Raw genomic sequence first — 16,564 nt, 5'->3', positions numbered from 1 at the left:
GCTTAAATATTTACTATTCCCCACAGAAAATAGTAATTTAGATACTATTTCAGGATGATGATGTAGCTAAAGCAGCTGCTTGGGGTTTTTAAAATTATTTTTCATGCCTGTTTTGGAAAGTGGATTTTATTGCATTGCAGTATGTTTTTTTATATTATGACACTAGTAGAGTTTGGCTACCTTGTCTTGCCAGACAATTCATCCCACTAAGATCTCACAATTTCATGTAGGAGAACAGATAAAGGAAAATAGAAATAAGAAATAATTACTATTCTTACTTTTAAATGGAAAATTGAATTTCAGAGTGTCTGCATATTATTACTTCAGAAGCTGCTTTTTTCAAAGGCCTAAAATTTGGCCAATCTATTTTGTATTTCCATAGGAATAACAAAAGTCATGCTCCTGAGACAAAGATCTCTCCCATGCACAGACTGTTTCATCCCTCAAAATAGAGGAATATTAAAACCTTTCTTAACAAAAACAACAAAGTAACAATTATGATCCATTTTCTCTACTGTAATTCTCAAACCTTAGGGAGTTTTTAGACTGACATTATTCCTGGAATGGAGGAGTTAAAGTCTGGCAGTGATAAGCACAATACATCCTCAGTCCTAGTCACAGACAGTAGTTCTAGCTGCACTTACAGTAAATTAAGAGAACATTTCTGATAGTTTTATATCAGCCCTTTCACCAGTGACTGTCTCCAAGAAAGGAGAGCAATGAATGATTGTTAACAAAAGCTGAACTCCCAAGACTAATCATAAAAGATCACTTTGATGTGACAATTCACTTTAAAAATGAAAAATTATATAGGATGATATCCATTTGCCAAGATCCATACAGTCTTTCCTGAATAAGTCAATATGGCTACAAAAAAGCAAAGTTGAGACTGAATCAATCTCTTGTTAGGTTTTTTTAAATAAATACGTTGCCATCTGAACCTGCTCAAGTCACCCAAGCCAGCCGCTTGTTTTCTCCTGAGGAGCAGCTCTTGGCTACTGAGCCAGCCAGAGGATGGCTTGGCAGCTTAGACCACTGTATGGACAAGGAAAAGGTGTATATTTTCCAAATTTTTGTAGTCTAAATAAGGCCTAAACTGACCTGAGTGATGACAAGAGGAGTAGCAGTGGGTTGAGGAGATGTGCTTAACCCAAGGCACGCTGCCATCTCAACAACTGCAAGCTCTGAAGACCCATCTGCCACAGCAGCAGATGGCTGTGGAGGCACAGTTTGCACACAAGGCTGTGAGCTAAACCTGCAGGCATGCAGCCCCTGCTCCTCCAGGTTCCCACAGCTCTGTCCAGCAGAGGAAACAGCCAGAGGAAACAGCCCCACTGCCCCCTGAACATGGGCAGGCTCTCGGAGCAGCCCACCCGTGCCAGCAGCAGCAGCCCTGGGCAAAGGGGAGCTGTGGCCCAGGGCAGAGCCACAGCACACAGGGCTTTCTGCAGCTGGAGCCTGGGGTGTGCCGCTGCATGGGAAAGGCAGGAGCCAAAAAAGGAAGGAGCATTAAAAATAAAAAACATCACAAATTTGATTTTCCACCTCGCAGCTGTGCACAGCGTATGATGCTGACAGCCTGAATTCAAGAGGTGATAGGTAGAAGAAAAATGAGTAAAAATTAGTTGGTTTTCATTGAGCTGAATTTTTGGTTTTGTTTGCATCTTCTGCTCAGGGTGATCAAGGCATTCCGGCCATTCTCATTTCTGGCTTCCACTGCTGGGCAGCCAAAACCATGTCCTGCTTGAAATGAGTCTGTAGATACAGGAGCATGTTGTCCAGTGCAGAGTTTTCTGCACCATTTTTTAGTTATCCATACTAAAGCTAACATTTCTCAATAAGTTATAGGTACATTTTTCTCCTTATCCAGCTGCTGGTAAGAAAGCTAGCAAGAAAAAAATAAATTGATACAGCTTTGCATCAAACATCGATCTTTTCATAAGGTCCATGAAATTAAACTGTAATTAAACTGTATGATGCAAACCGTGCCATGTGCCAGTCTGTTCCTGAGCTATAGACAATTGCTAAAATGCTGCAATAAATGTATATACCATGAATTCAGCAGAGACAAAGTGAAGGAATGAGTAATAGATGGGATTCCCAGATTCTGACATTCACTGCAGTGTGAACAATTAACAACAAACCTTGACAAAAAACTCTCAGCAAAAGCAAACCAGATTTTTTTCCTTTTTCTGCAAAATATAACTGAAGAGATCCTTGAGTGGATTGAATAGCTGAAAAACAGGGGAGATAGAGGTATGAAGGGCCTCAAAAGACCAAACTTATAATAGCCATTTATAGTTCGAATTAACTAATAAAAATACTTAAAATGTTTGCAAATCTCAAAAAATCAAGATTTTAGAATGCCTATAATGTGGAAAATAAGGCAAATTTTAGGGATTTTCCTGTCAGAAAAAGGGCATGGGCAGAAACATCCTTAACAGAAAAACTTTTGATGGTTTGTAATTCCTTATAGTTGTTAATTTTGGAGTTAATTGCCATTTTCAACAATTGATGTACATTCTGTCTCAATGATCTTATGATCACATTGTTAGATCAAGTTAAGTCAGCAATAAATTGCTTCTAGGTGACAGAAAACATGTAAAAGTTTCATTTTTAATAACTGTTTTATGGCATTACCACACGTAGGGAAAAGCATATAACAGACTATTTCTACTGACAATTTTGAACCCAGTTCAGGAAAATTATGCATTTAAAACAGACGTTTTAGTCCTGTTGAATTTATATGGACATGGTATAGCTAAATGATAATGGGCTAACTGAATGTTAATCAAAGCAAAAATATTTAGACCCTCCTTGAATTTGGTTTTAGAACACCCCAGTGCGTTGGAATGCACTTGGTTTCATACATATGAAAGTTAAATATATGCATGAATCGTCCCAGAATAAGAACATGTCCCGGGTATTTATGAAGAGTGACTCCAATTCCTTAACAGATTAGATAACTAACACCTAGAAATATTCTTGAATTATAATCTTCTACCAGTAGATACTAGCAAAGGGATGATTCATTTCTTAGTCAAGGTAATGAGGGTCTGCCCTTTGCTGTTCAGGATATTGTATTAATAGGTAACTCTATGTTGATTATGAATTATGATGCATTAATTTGCACACTGCTGCTAGGATGGCATTTAGCTGCAGATCTCATATCACATATTTACACCTGCTGGGTACAACTTAATTCACTAGCAATCCACTCTCTGTGCTTGTTTACAAAAATACATTAAGTATAATTATAACAACGTGCTTCAAACACACAAGTGTGCGCACAGAAAATAACAAGAATATAAATTTATATGTAGTCCTTTATTTCCAAATTCTGCATGTAATAAAAGATAAATCAGAGAAAACTTAATGAACAAAGCAACGACCAGAGCTTTTCTTCATCTATAGAAGAATTTAGGCACTGCAAACACATGACAGCAGATCCATGTAGTGTGTTAATTTTGGATTTTTAAAAAAAGCAAAGGAAAAAAATTGGGATTTGGAGTCCTCTTTTTTACTATGATTCTGACAGACTTTCGTAAGTATTTTTTAGTTTCTTTATCTATTATACTCAGTAAAATTAGGATGACAAAGCTCCTTTCAGCCCCCTCTTTACAATTTTGTTGGTTTAGGTTGCAAGAACTGATCACTAGCATTACGAGCAAAAAGTAGTAAACAATTCACATTTCACATGAAATGCCCCAAGAACAAAATTATTTATTCATCTCATTTGAACTGATACTTCCTTTCATTAGAGAAAAATTTGCAGAGGAAATGCATCTATGAGCAATTACATTCATTGCAACCAAAGAAAAGCACAGACATAAAGAATTAGACTTAAAATTGTTATGCAACATTTTCGTGGTTTTGATATTTTCAAGACAAACAATACTGAGCTCAGGAAAATGTGACTAGTCTGCACTCTTTTATCCATTTTTTTGACTTGATGTTGATTTAATTTTATCCCAGAGGCCCTATGAAATCCATTCAGCCACCCCCATCGATGAGATACTCAACATGTTCAAGATCGAAAGAGTTCACTACTCATCTGCATGGTGCAAGGGCATGATAGCACTACTGAAAAAGGTAAGAAAGCACAAATACCTTCTGTCCTCTGTTCTCTCCTCTTCCAGAAGCCTCTCCAACACTGGAAAAGGAATCAGACAAACACACATATTAGGTAGTCAACATCTCAAGGGTAAGAGAGCAGAGCTGATCTCTAGGCTGATCCAAATGTGAGTGGTGTGGTATTTTCAGAAGGTGCAGTGTTCTTAGGCTTAGACTCAGGCTTTTCATGGCTTCAAGGAAGTAAAAATTTTAAATTTCTTTTATTTTAAAGCTGATTCACTAGAGATAGTAAAAGTTTGGGGATCAATAATTCCTCGTCTGTGCCCAGGACTCATTTCTCCCCAGCTATGGATATGCAAGTGGGACAGGGAAGGAAGAACCACTCTGCCCTCTGAATTTCTGCTGGAGTTTCCAGACAGGGACATGAGAAATTAGAATGGCTGTATTTCTTCCTGTCCCATGTTGCTATAGTTGCAACAACAAAAGTTGAGCCACTTTGCTGTAAACATCACTAAGCCACAAGGCAGGGCTCTTTCTGAATGCATCCGACCCTAAAAATTGTTTTCTTCCTAAACTCCAAGTTTTTTATTTGCTTTAATTGTCTGACTACCCCACAAAGATAATCTCTCTCTTTTAGGTATTTCAGATCATGAATACTGATACTTGAACAGGAAATATTTGTGAATGTCTGAATAGAGTAATAAAAAATGTGTCTTTAGCAGCAATTAGCAATATAGTCTTGAATAGATACAGCAGTGAGGTGGATAAGTTTAATTGCTCACAGGATTCTCAGTGTAAATGTATTTTCCAAAAAATTAAAGAGAAAATACAAATTGTTGGGTGGCATTGATCTGTGATGTTTCATTTCATGAAGGGCTCTTGTGTATTTGTAAGCAGACTTGTGTTGCTAATATGTTTATACACTTCAGGCCTGCAACAGCCATCTGGTGGCAATTAAACTGTACTCATATCCTGCGACTTATTACTTTTAATTTTTTTTTTTAATTTGGGACTTCTAGCATCTGTTAGAAGATTCGCTAGCCATTTTCTTACTTAAAAATATGTATCATAAAATTCATGTGTGTAGTACATTTGCTGTTCTATATGGCATGCAGTTCCTTAGAAAATGCCTTGTGCTTGATCACAGCTCCTCATTAAGGACCCAGAGTGTCGCCTTTCAAGCCTTGCAGACATCCAGAATTCTCCATACCTGGCTGATGTCAACTGGGATGCTGTTCTAGAGAAAGCTGTGACCCCAGGCTTCGTTCCTAATGTAAGTTGATATTCCAGGTGAACAGTGTTTGTAAATTCTGACTTTAATTATCACTGCTGTTTTACTTGTTTATGCTTGTATTTATTGCTCTTCAGTGATTTACTTTGGATTCTTCTTTCATTTACTCAGTCCCAGCTAAGGGAAAATTCATCCCATTTCAATAGATCACAACAAAAACTAATTAACCTTGGTTCACTTTTCATTCCTTTTCAAATAAAAGAAAACCTTTTCCAGACTTTGCATTACAGCTGTTATAGCAAATGATTGTCAGAGTTAACTCTGAGACAAAGAGTACCAAGAAGACTGTTGTAGCTGTGAAAGTTAGACATTTGAATAACATTTGGAAAACTTTTTAACATCCCAGTATGCTGTGACTTTTTCACCTAAAAAAATAGTATTCCAAAAGGCAGGCCAATTTTCTTTGTGACAGTTTCTTACAATAAAACATTCCAATTCTATGAGGGAATCTAGTAATTTCTTTTTTACCATGGTCCCATTTTGTTGGTATTTTCTGGATATTTCCTTTTTGCTCATTTTCAAGTTAAATGTATTTGAGGGCCCTGAATAAAAAGCAATGACTGTGGTGTTAATATGCTGCTTTGCTTTTTTTCAGCCATGTTGCACTACAATTGTTGTCGAAACAACAAATTTAAGCATACCAAGGTTTGTTTCTAGGGTTTTTTTACTATGTAAGTATTTTTATATCATGTATGTAAAGATGAGGAAGGTGGAATGGGTGGACCCTGTCTTCATCCAGGTGCACATCAGAGTTCATGATAAACATGATGGGGACAGCATCCAGCCCTTTAGAAGCTGAAGGTGAGAGAGCATTGCCTAATGGAGCAAAGGTAGCTAGGTGTCTTGCCAAGACACTGCTCTCCATGATTGCTGGGCTCCTTGGCACCTGACCAGAGCCTCTCTGGAAGCAACATCATGCAGGAGAAGACAGCTGTGGGTGGGCAAGCAGGGTCTCCCTCAGAGAACTGGGAGAAAGACCAGGAACGCAGCAGGTAACAAGCACACAGGAGAAGGGAAAGGCTGGCCCCTCTTACAGGCACTCCAGAGCAATGTTCATCTGTGCGGAAATTCCTTCCTTTCCCTTTGTAGCTCCATCCTACTGCAAGAGAGAAGCTGGAGAGGTGAATGACATATCTACCAGGCCATGACCCTTTCACCCTTACTTGACACCCATGCAGCTGGAATAATTTCTTTGCCATGCCAGGATCCTCCTCTACACCCTCTCAGGTTACTGTCCTAAGCAAAGCAATGTGGAGCAGAGCTCCTCCTTGGTCTGCTGGACTCCATTCTCCTGGTGTGTGGATCTACATGATGAGTGGAGACTGACTTTCCTCTTTTCCTTTTTTCAAGTTAGAGCTGCTTTCAGAGATATCAGAGGTGTGGACTTGCTTCTCAGGCAAAACTCAACCAATTATTTACTTCCTACTCCCAGAAAAAGGTTTAATCCACAACTGTCAGCATGTGGAATACTTCACAACATAGTATTTTACAAGGGAGATCCAGTTCATCATACCCAAAGATACAACATAGGTGGGGTTCCAGGAGCCTCAGACTCTGCAAAGACAGCTTTTCTTTTCACATTTGGATTCACTTCATTTGTGTTTTGGCAGCATCTATGAAATTGAAGGGGAAATCTATAATATGTGAAGAAAAATAATATTCTTCATTTAAAAGGAAATAGGAGTAACATATTTCACTTACCTATCCAGATTAAGCTGAAGGCCCCATTACAAGCTCTACCAGACTCTTCCATGAAGAGTCGGATATTGCAGGGCTTGTTCTACCTGGTTGATCAAGTGTGTCAGGAAAAGCAGTGAGGTGAGAACCAAAGTGTCTTTTCTAGCCTAACATTTCTTTTTATAGAACTTTACTGTTTCATGAGAACAAGTTTGGTCACACATTTTCCAAGAACTTTCTCTTTGTAGCACCAGCAAAACTTTCACTGATTAATTGAGGCCACACAACAGAATATTTCTTGCTTTCCTGTCTTTGGTGAGAAGGTGAACTGGGGCCCCTGTGACCTGTGTTTTGAAACCAGAGAGTTTTACAAATTTTGACAGCTTATCTTGACTGTCAGGAGCTTGTCTGCCTTCTACAGCCAGGAGGGCACACAGGAGGCCCATGGGAGCAATGTCCCATAGCTTGATTTCTAAAAGCTTAATTTGATTCCATTAACATAGTTCTTACTTAACTAGCACATGTGTTTCTTTATGGCTTAGTTATTTTCTTCATTTTCAGCTTGGAGTCATAAATTGTTGTAAGGTTTTTTAAAATACGATTTGCTTTTATTTTTAAAGCTTCAGAATTAAAGTGATTTTTTTTTAAGTACTCAATCAAATATAAAAACTATGGATAAAAGCCAAATATGTTCCACAAAAGCTGGCTGGATAATATATAGGAAAAGGCATCAGATATCTAAATACTATGCTCTGGCTGTAGAGAGTTTGCTAGGAATAAAAATGATGGAATGATTTTTAAACCAAATGTTTCATTTTAGGACACCACAAATTATACAAGTAGTTTCTGATGTGATTTTGCTGCTTGGTGTCTCTGCTTACTATAAATATCTGTCATTTATATATGACTTATTTTAGTAGTTCCAACTTGACAGTGACAATGGTGTGATTGAACTCTCAGAAGTCCCAGAGGAAAATAGGTTGCCTTGAACATCTTCCACTACACAATTCAAATTGTTTGCAAATTTTTTGTGAAGGACTTTCTGGTATAACAAAGAATCTTAAAATTTGAGTCAAGCATCAGAAATTAGCATGGCATTTTTTAAACAAAGAATACAAAATATTTAAGTAATATGTGTAATGGATAAGGAAAACATTAATAAAGTGGATAGAATAGAAAAATAATAATGGATTGGAATGAAGCACCTGATTGGGAAAAGCCAGCAATGATTCACCAAGGACAAATTGGATTTTCCAAACCTTATCATATTCAATGACAAGGTAACCTGATTAGTTGCTATGGAGCAAGTGGTTCTCATTGTTTACCTGGATTTCTCTGGGGCTTTTGAAACAGTTTCCCACTGTCACCTTTGTGAGAAATTTATGTATTATGGTATAGAAAAGTGATCCATGTAATGGGTGGGGAACTGGTGATGGGCTGTACCTGGGGAGGTGGGAAAATCTCCTCCTCAAACTGGGAGCCTGTCACAAGTGGGGTCCCCCAGGGATCAATATTGGTTCCAACACTGCTTAAAACCCCAACAAATGATGTGGATCATGGGATGAAGTGTACTCTGAGGAAGTCACTGGTGATACCAAACTGAGTGGGAAACTGGACACCCTGGAGAGTTACCCGGCAGGAAGACCTCTGTAGGAGTGGGCTAACAAGAACCTTGTGAAGTTCAACAAGTGTAAGGTCTTAAACCTGGGAAAATATAGTCCAGGGTGGGATCTGTCCAGCTGAGGAACATCTCCAGCAGCTCTGGAGGTCCAGGTGGACAGCAAGCTCAATGTGGGTGACCAGGGTGCTGCCATGGCAAAGAAAGCCAAGTGGATGTTGAGTTTCATTAACAAGTGCATCACCAACAGAGATAAAGAAGTCATTGCCCCACTCTACTCAGCACTTGCCAGGCCACACTTGAAATACTGTGCTCAGTTTTGGTCCCCACTACACAAAAAAGGTGTGGACAGGCTGGGGAGGGTCCAGAGAAGGGCCACAGAGATGATCAGAGGAGTGGGAAATAGGCCATAAGAGGAAAGGCTGAGAGAACAGGGCTTGTAGAGCCTTGAGAAAAGAAGGATTAGGGGAGACCTTATCACCATATCCCATTACCTAAAGATTTGCTACTGAGACAGACTGCCTTTTTAACAGGGAGTCACATGGAAAAGACAAGGAATATTGGGTACAAGTGACTCCTGGGAAGATTCCAGTCGGACACAAGAGCAATATTTTTTACAACAATCAGCCATTTCAGTGATCTGCCTATGAAAATGGTGGATTCTCTAAAACTGGACTCTTTGAAGATTCAGCTGGACAGGTTGCTGGGCCATCTTGTCCAGATTGGGGACTGTGGTTTTGCCCAGAAAAGTTGGACCAGATGATCCTTGAGATCCTTTCCAACCTGGCATTCCATAATACTGTGAACCCTTTTCTATATAAATGCTCCTAACCTAAGCAGGCCTGCTCCTTCCTTTGTTCTCATGGACAGCATCTAAGTAAATGAATCCACTGCAGCACTTCAGCAAATCAGATTTCAGCAAGGTCTTAGAGGTACTCCCCAGCTCTTCTGCACTATTTCTGGTGTCACTATTACTCTACAGCACTAACTGATATTCTGTTAGTGAATATATCAGAATCTCTCTCTGGGTAACATAACTTTTGTCACTGTAGGAACATATCTGTTTATAACCAGGAAGAGGATCTAACTCTTTATAATTGCTTTTTAATATGATTTTTATCTTATCTCCTTTATTTAAACTTTGAGCATCACTTCAGGCCTAAAAAGACAGTTTTCATTTTACAGATGTGATTGAGGAGCTGGTTCATTATTACTGCTGTTAACACTTGCCAAGCAAATTTAAAAAAAACACAATGATGCTTCAAAGATTAACTTTGAATCCTTTTGTACCAGAAAGGAAGACTGAACTGTGATCCCACATTTGAACTTGAAGAAATGATTTTGGAGTCCAAACCTCTCCATAAAAAGAAAAAACGACTTGCCAAAAACAAATCCAAAGATGGAGCTAAGGAAACCTGCCCACTGGTAAGATGGGGGCTGTGACTGCAGTCAGTGGCATTTTGTTTACCCTCTAATAGTGTAATAATAATAGCAAACTCAGTTATGTTCAGCTTTATCACCTCTGAAAATATACTCAACCTCTCTGTCATTTTATACATTGCATAAATCACCTCCAAAGCAAGATGAAAAGCAAGCATTTATTTCAGTCAAATAGTAACAACATCTTTAAGCTAGAATAATTTTTAAGATTATCACAGATGCTCATTTAAAATATGAAAAACTGTTGCCAGTTGCAAAAAACACTTCCCACACATGCACAAATAGTTACAAAGAGTATTTATTTGCTACTACTACCCAAAATGAAAAGTATGCAGTGAAAAGGCTTGTTATTTATAAATATGTTAAAGCTGTCTTTTCCACTCTTGACTAATGTGTGCCATGTAGAAAGATGCATTGTATGAACAGCCAAGAGTACCAAGAAGATTAATAATAATTTCCAGACTTGAATTATCATCCCAGTGAGGTTTTATAAATTATGCTGCTACTCCTAATGATTTTGAATGTTCATGCAAGTTGTTCTTCCTCGAGCTATCAGATGTAAAAATCCTCAGGAATTCTTTGTGAGGAACTTCTTCCAAAAGAATGAGATTGATTGTGCTATCACAGCCCAATTTAATGAGTCTTCGAAATGCCTCTTGATAGCATTCATTCATAAGCATTTTGTTCAGTGTTGTTTGTGTTGTTGTGATTTTTGTCTATGATTCCTCATCTTTTTTAATCAACCTATTCATGCTGTTTTTTAAAGAACGTACACCTGCAGCAGTGCTTGGAAACCGTTAGGAAAGAATTCATCATATTCAACCGAGAGAAGTAAGTGCATTTCTTAATGCCTCTTTAGCATTCAGTACTAAAATTAAATTGAGAACTATTTTTTTTTCTCACAGTGTAAGGGAAGGTGATTAATGATCACAGTGGCAGAGCCTAAAAGACTGGATTTCCATTGATTTCTTCCTCTTATAGTCTCTGGTGTGATGGTTTTGTAGTTTTTGCATCTCTGCAAGCAAGCAGAAGACCTTGTGATGAAAGTATGTTAGAAATATGAGGTAAATGTTACTGGAACTCCCCAGAGAAACTGTCAGTAATTAAGCAGAGGAATGCAATAAAAGGTACTGCTTTTTCACAACTCAAACAAAACCAAGGGAAGTCATAAGTCATGAAATTTTAATGATATGAACAGCAATGTTCTGACTTGGAAAAGCTGTTCATACTTCCCCACTCTTTAAAAAAAAAGTATTCCAACATTAACTATTTCAACAAAGCTAAGTATTACACCTCTACCAAACATGAAGCAAGAACTAATCTAAGGGTCAGTCAGGGTTGACAGAAGCACAACACTGATTCCCAAGGATATCAATAATCTTCCTGCTTCAATTAATGCACAGCCTTTCTTGTAATTATTGCCTCTGAGTCATTGTGGACCTGTTTGTATTAGCAGATACAAGTCATAACAATGGATTTGTTTGTGTCTTTGGTCAAATTATTGCGTTCCATTCAAGTGTATCCCATGTTTTTATTTGATCTAATTATATATGCAAGTCTTTCGAATAGAGTTGTGAGATGTTAAAAATTAATTTAAAAGTTGTGACTATTTTATTTAATGCATACAATACAGGTAATTACTGTCTCTGTAATTAAAACTGAAAAGGGAGTGTCAGCTTTGCACAGTTCACACAATAGAACAAAGGAAATTATGCCACGATCTACCTTTCTTCCTATTACAATCTGTGGCACATTTCTGACTGATACAGACTGCTCACAGAAACTACAAGGTCTTAGAAAGAAAAGGAAGGTCTAGCAGATTCTTCATGTTATTTTGCATGATCTCTAGTACAGGAAAGCCACTGGTTTCTGTAAAAGCCATAAAAAGAGAACCCAGACCAAGTCAGCCCATAGAAAGCTTCAAGAAATATCTTGGTGGATTCCTTGAATCAGTTGAACTGGGGAATGCTTGAACTTTGTAGTTTAACCCACAAAATTCAAAATTATTAAGATCATAGTAACAAGATTAGAAAAATATTACATTGGTTAATCAATTTGATGAGTTTCCTAGAAGCTGTCCATACAAGTAATTCATTTCCAGGTATTAGTCTCCCACCTACCCTAGAGTCAGATATGAGGCATATCCAATATGCAGCAAACTTTGGAAGTTAGAACACCAGATTTTGTAAGACACTCAAAATCTCATTGGTGTGTTCACTACCTTGAACAATGTTTCTTGTCATGATTTTACTGCATTATTCTTAAATCTTTTTATGCTTAGGAAATTTTTTTCATTTGTTTCATATTGCACAACTACAGTAACAAAACAAGCTATAAAGAACTCTTGAGAGGCTGATGAGAAATAAAGTTTAAATGGAGTACAAGTAAAATAGAAGCAAAAGATAAACCACATGCACTTCAACCAGAAAAGCATGTGTTTTGGTCATTGCTTGATTGGCTTTGACAAGGTAAAGGAAGAATATTTAGTTTAGACCTATAACAGATCCTGCATTGTCTAAAGCCAGATCACAACCATTTCTCTTTTCAATTGCATCATAGCTTATGAAAGACATGGAGACACTTCTGTAATATTTTTCAAGGGAAAAAAATTTTAAGAAGGGGGGAAGCAGATGTCAAATGTTTGAAGTGCAAAGTGAATTCAAGTTAATGAGAACAAAACAGGAGCAGTGGCAGGCACAGATGCCCATCATACCAGAAGCTACACAGCATACACCAGAGGAACTCAGGGTGGGTTTCCTTAGACCTTCTGTGCCCTCAGGACTGGATGTACAAGCTGAGGCTGTGCTTACATGGGTTTCCAAAGCCACATGGCCCATCAAGTTCTTAGGAACAGCTGAAGATGCTGAAAGATGTGAACCATTTCTTCCTACAAATATAATACATATTAAAATGTGATTGTATCATTAGGTGAGGTGTGAATCCCAAACAGAGCTTTAAATCACTCTCAGATTAATGCAGCCAGATGTTCTGATATTCTTCCATGTTCCTCTACATAGTAACTGTTGAAAGTATCTGTGTATTTCCTTAGATCTTCATTATATTCAGCAGCAAAAATCTACCTTTTATTGTCACTTAAGCGTTCTGCTTAGTTTACTTCAGTGTCACAGAACACTACATAAATACTAATAAAGAAAGGATGGAAAAAAAATAGCATGTGTTTCAAAGGGAAAAAATGAGACTCCCCCAACTACAAGGATGCAAGGAAAAAATTCAGATGCTTCTAACTGAGCAACATAAACTCAGATGTTAATACATAGTTAATTTTTTGGTGTTAGCCATCACAGTTACACAACATCTTGCAATCCAATACTTGTAAAATATCTGCTGTGAAAAGCAAATATGGTATTTCTGAATGCCTTGCTGGTCGCTCTACACTGTGCCTCTTTTCTGCTGCGTTTCTTTCATCCTGCAAGAGACACTGCAAACCTTGCAATGTGTCATACTGGCTTTCTTCTCAAGAAGCTCAGGAGACCATCAGAAACTCTCAGATTGCAGGCAAGAGGAGCAGGGGAGGTAAAGGCCCACAATGCTAAAAAGAATTTAAACAGAGTGGAAGAGAATGAAGTATGTTAAAAGTTTTGATTAATGAAGACAAAGACAGAATGTGCACATTTTCTTTATTCTATTGCTTTCTGTATTTAAATAATGGAAAACTGGTATTTGTAGGAAAGTTTTAAGTGAGGGTTTCATGGACAAAGGCATGAAGTTAGTGATTGTCAACAGTGGGTAAAAAAGTTAGATTTGTATCCCTTACACAATCCTGATCAGAGGGCATCTTCTGTTGAGTATTTCAGTGGATGTGAGCTACAAATTAAAACATCTCGTGTGTGTATGTGTGTGTGTGTGTGTGTCTGTTTTGATGTGACATGGGGATATGGCATCTGTCCACAGTGACATTATCTTCCAGTACCTACAAGAGAGGGGCACACACTGCCCTGATCCAAAGTAAAATAACACAGGAAAATCCTTTTGCAGGATTTGTTTTCTATTGTTAAAAGTGTCAGTGTAGTCTCTTAGTTTTAAACAGATAAACTAAATAAACTCTGATATACAAATAGTCCACACACTGATTAGCTTGAAAATATTATCTGAAGTAGTTTTCAAGGATCTGTTTGGCTCCTATTTGTGGCAAAATAATTCGGTTTTTAATTACATTTCTGTAAATAGATTTTTTTATACCCATAAATGCAGCACCAAACATTTTGCAGTATCTTAATGTGTATTTCCATAGACTTGCCATCATTTTTTCCAGAATGTGATATCATTTAGAAGCTGTAGGCTACATTTTCAAGTTTTCTTTTTTTAATTTTGTGTGTGTGTCTGTGATGGGGAGATTGTATAGATAAAGCCACACTCTTTGCTTGTAGTTTTATTAAAAAGCTGAGCAGAGATTATTTTGCTATTTTTGTGCTGTTATCACTAAACAGACCTTCACATACAAGTACATCTCTTTATGAATATCTAAAATGTGGAATGACCAGAAATTAAGAAACAGACCCAATATTTGCATGTAATGAAGTCATATTTCTTACTCTTTATGGTCCTGAGCCTCTTCTTCTCCCTGAAAGATGCCTTTAAGATTAAAGATTTGAGAAATCAAAGAAGAGAAGAAAACACAAGAAATATTTGCTTATCAGGCAGAATAATCCTTCAATTAGATGCTTCACAAACTTAATCAAAATTATCAGCCTGCTAAAGAAAGCAAAATCAAACATCCACATTTTACTGTGTAGAATATGTATTTCATATATCCAATGTACATGACAATGGGTTAGAATTCTGCAAAACTATTTTAACAAATGTAATGAACTGATTAGGAAAATATCCATGTTTTTAATAATTCCAGTAAAAACTTTCAAAACATTACCAGTGATTTTGAATTTGGAGGTTTTTAACTTAATACTAATATGCTGCAATAGCATTGTTATGAAATTCAGCTGTCTTGTCCCCACTGATCTGAACAGATTTGTCTCTGCCCTAAGTACTGATACACCTTATTCCTCCTCTCAGTGTTTGTTCAATGGTAGCACACTAAAAAATGTGCCACAAGTCGAAGCACATTACTCTGTCTTTTCTGCTATCATTCCTTCCATTTGAGCATATCTAGTTCTCTTATAAATGATCCTGAACAGCTCGAGGTGAACAGACAGCTCTCTGTTCCCAGAATAAATACCAAAACTTGAGGGGGCTTATTTTAAGCATATTAAGATGCTTAAAATCCTCTTGTCTGATTTTTTCTATATCATAGATTAAAAGCTTACTTAATATTCTCTGCATTTTTTAATAAGATCAAATTTATTATCTCTCTCATTTTAGTTCTTTTTCTTTCCTTTCAATTGTCTTTTAAGATTCAAATCCAGAGTCCCTGAGTACTCTCTTTCATTTCAGTTTGATTGAAATTGAATATTCATAATGATTTGCAGTGTAATTCATTGAATGTATTTTTCTTAATATGTATTTTATGTCTCTTACTGTCTCTGGAGATATTTATCATAATCCTTCAAATATCTGAATGCTTTTTGGATGAGGCTGCTGTCCTTTTCTTGCCCCTTTTGCTGACCTTAATTCAGTTCAAATCCATTTCTTTCTGAGCATTTCTAATGGTTACACTGCTCTTCACTGAACCTTTCTCTCCCTTTTGTAATGGATCTGTCTGCTTTTGGAGATTGCTCTTGCAATTGGAAAGATGCTTTTCTGAATGTGATGATTGAACCTGGTTTGTGTTTGGGCAGTAATAACTGCTGCTTGCCAACAGGAGCACTTTCACTTCTGCCTCTGATTCCTGCTTGTTATTACTGGTTTAGAATTACCAATCCAAATGTCACTCTCTTCTTAGTGAGCCAAGCTACCTAAAAGTTTGAGCATAGCAGTCCCAAACTGGTAATTTTTCTATAGGTATACCTTCAAATTCACTTTTTTTAGAGAAAGGAGTGGTCATACAAATGCCATTGTTTCAATAATATGTTCCCTTCACAGTTCATGGAGGGGAAAAAAACTACAAAGGGTAATCAGTATCGGGAACCTCATTTTAAAAGTCTTCCAGGACAAATGGTCAAAGTTTTCCCAAACAAGCAATGATGTCATTATAATGGCTGCACTCCACCATCCAACTTTGGGAATGAAAGTTGCATGGGGGTGCATCTGTCAGCACATTCTCCACCTTGAAATGTGGTCCTGGAAGGATCAGGATAACAGATGGAGATCCTCAGCACTGGAGGCCAGAAATTAGTTTCTATTCACAGAAAACTAAACACAAATACAACTCATAAAAACTAATTGTAAGTCAATTCAGAGGCAGAGGAAAGAGGAGTCTAAATTTGCACATTTCAGACTTTGGAGGGGAAGCACAACTGTATAATTCTGAGTACCAAATTTTTTTAAAAAGTAGGTTACATGGGACAAATCATATCTGTGATAAATAAAGTCTGCATAACAGGTCATGA

General features: G+C 37.4%; 1 protein-coding gene across 1 annotated transcript in view; it reads left to right on the top strand.

The window, feature by feature from the left end:
• The window catches only part of STK32B (serine/threonine kinase 32B), a 163,153-nt gene that overhangs the window by 132,460 nt on the left and 14,129 nt on the right, over positions 1-16,564 (top strand). Inside the window, exons 8-11 of the mRNA XM_030947996.1 lie at positions 3,976-4,092; positions 5,222-5,347; positions 9,954-10,085; positions 10,867-10,931. Of these exons, the coding sequence (XP_030803856.1) occupies positions 3,976-4,092; positions 5,222-5,347; positions 9,954-10,085; positions 10,867-10,931 (440 nt within the window). The remainder of the gene's footprint in view (positions 1-3,975; positions 4,093-5,221; positions 5,348-9,953; positions 10,086-10,866; positions 10,932-16,564) is intronic.

Source organism: Camarhynchus parvulus, chromosome 4 (genome assembly GCF_901933205.1).
Source record: "Camarhynchus parvulus chromosome 4, STF_HiC, whole genome shotgun sequence".
Taxonomy (NCBI): domain Eukaryota; kingdom Metazoa; phylum Chordata; class Aves; order Passeriformes; family Thraupidae; genus Camarhynchus; species Camarhynchus parvulus.
The sequence above is the reverse complement of the archived record's forward strand: the minus strand, read 5'-3'. Positions and strand labels throughout refer to the sequence as shown.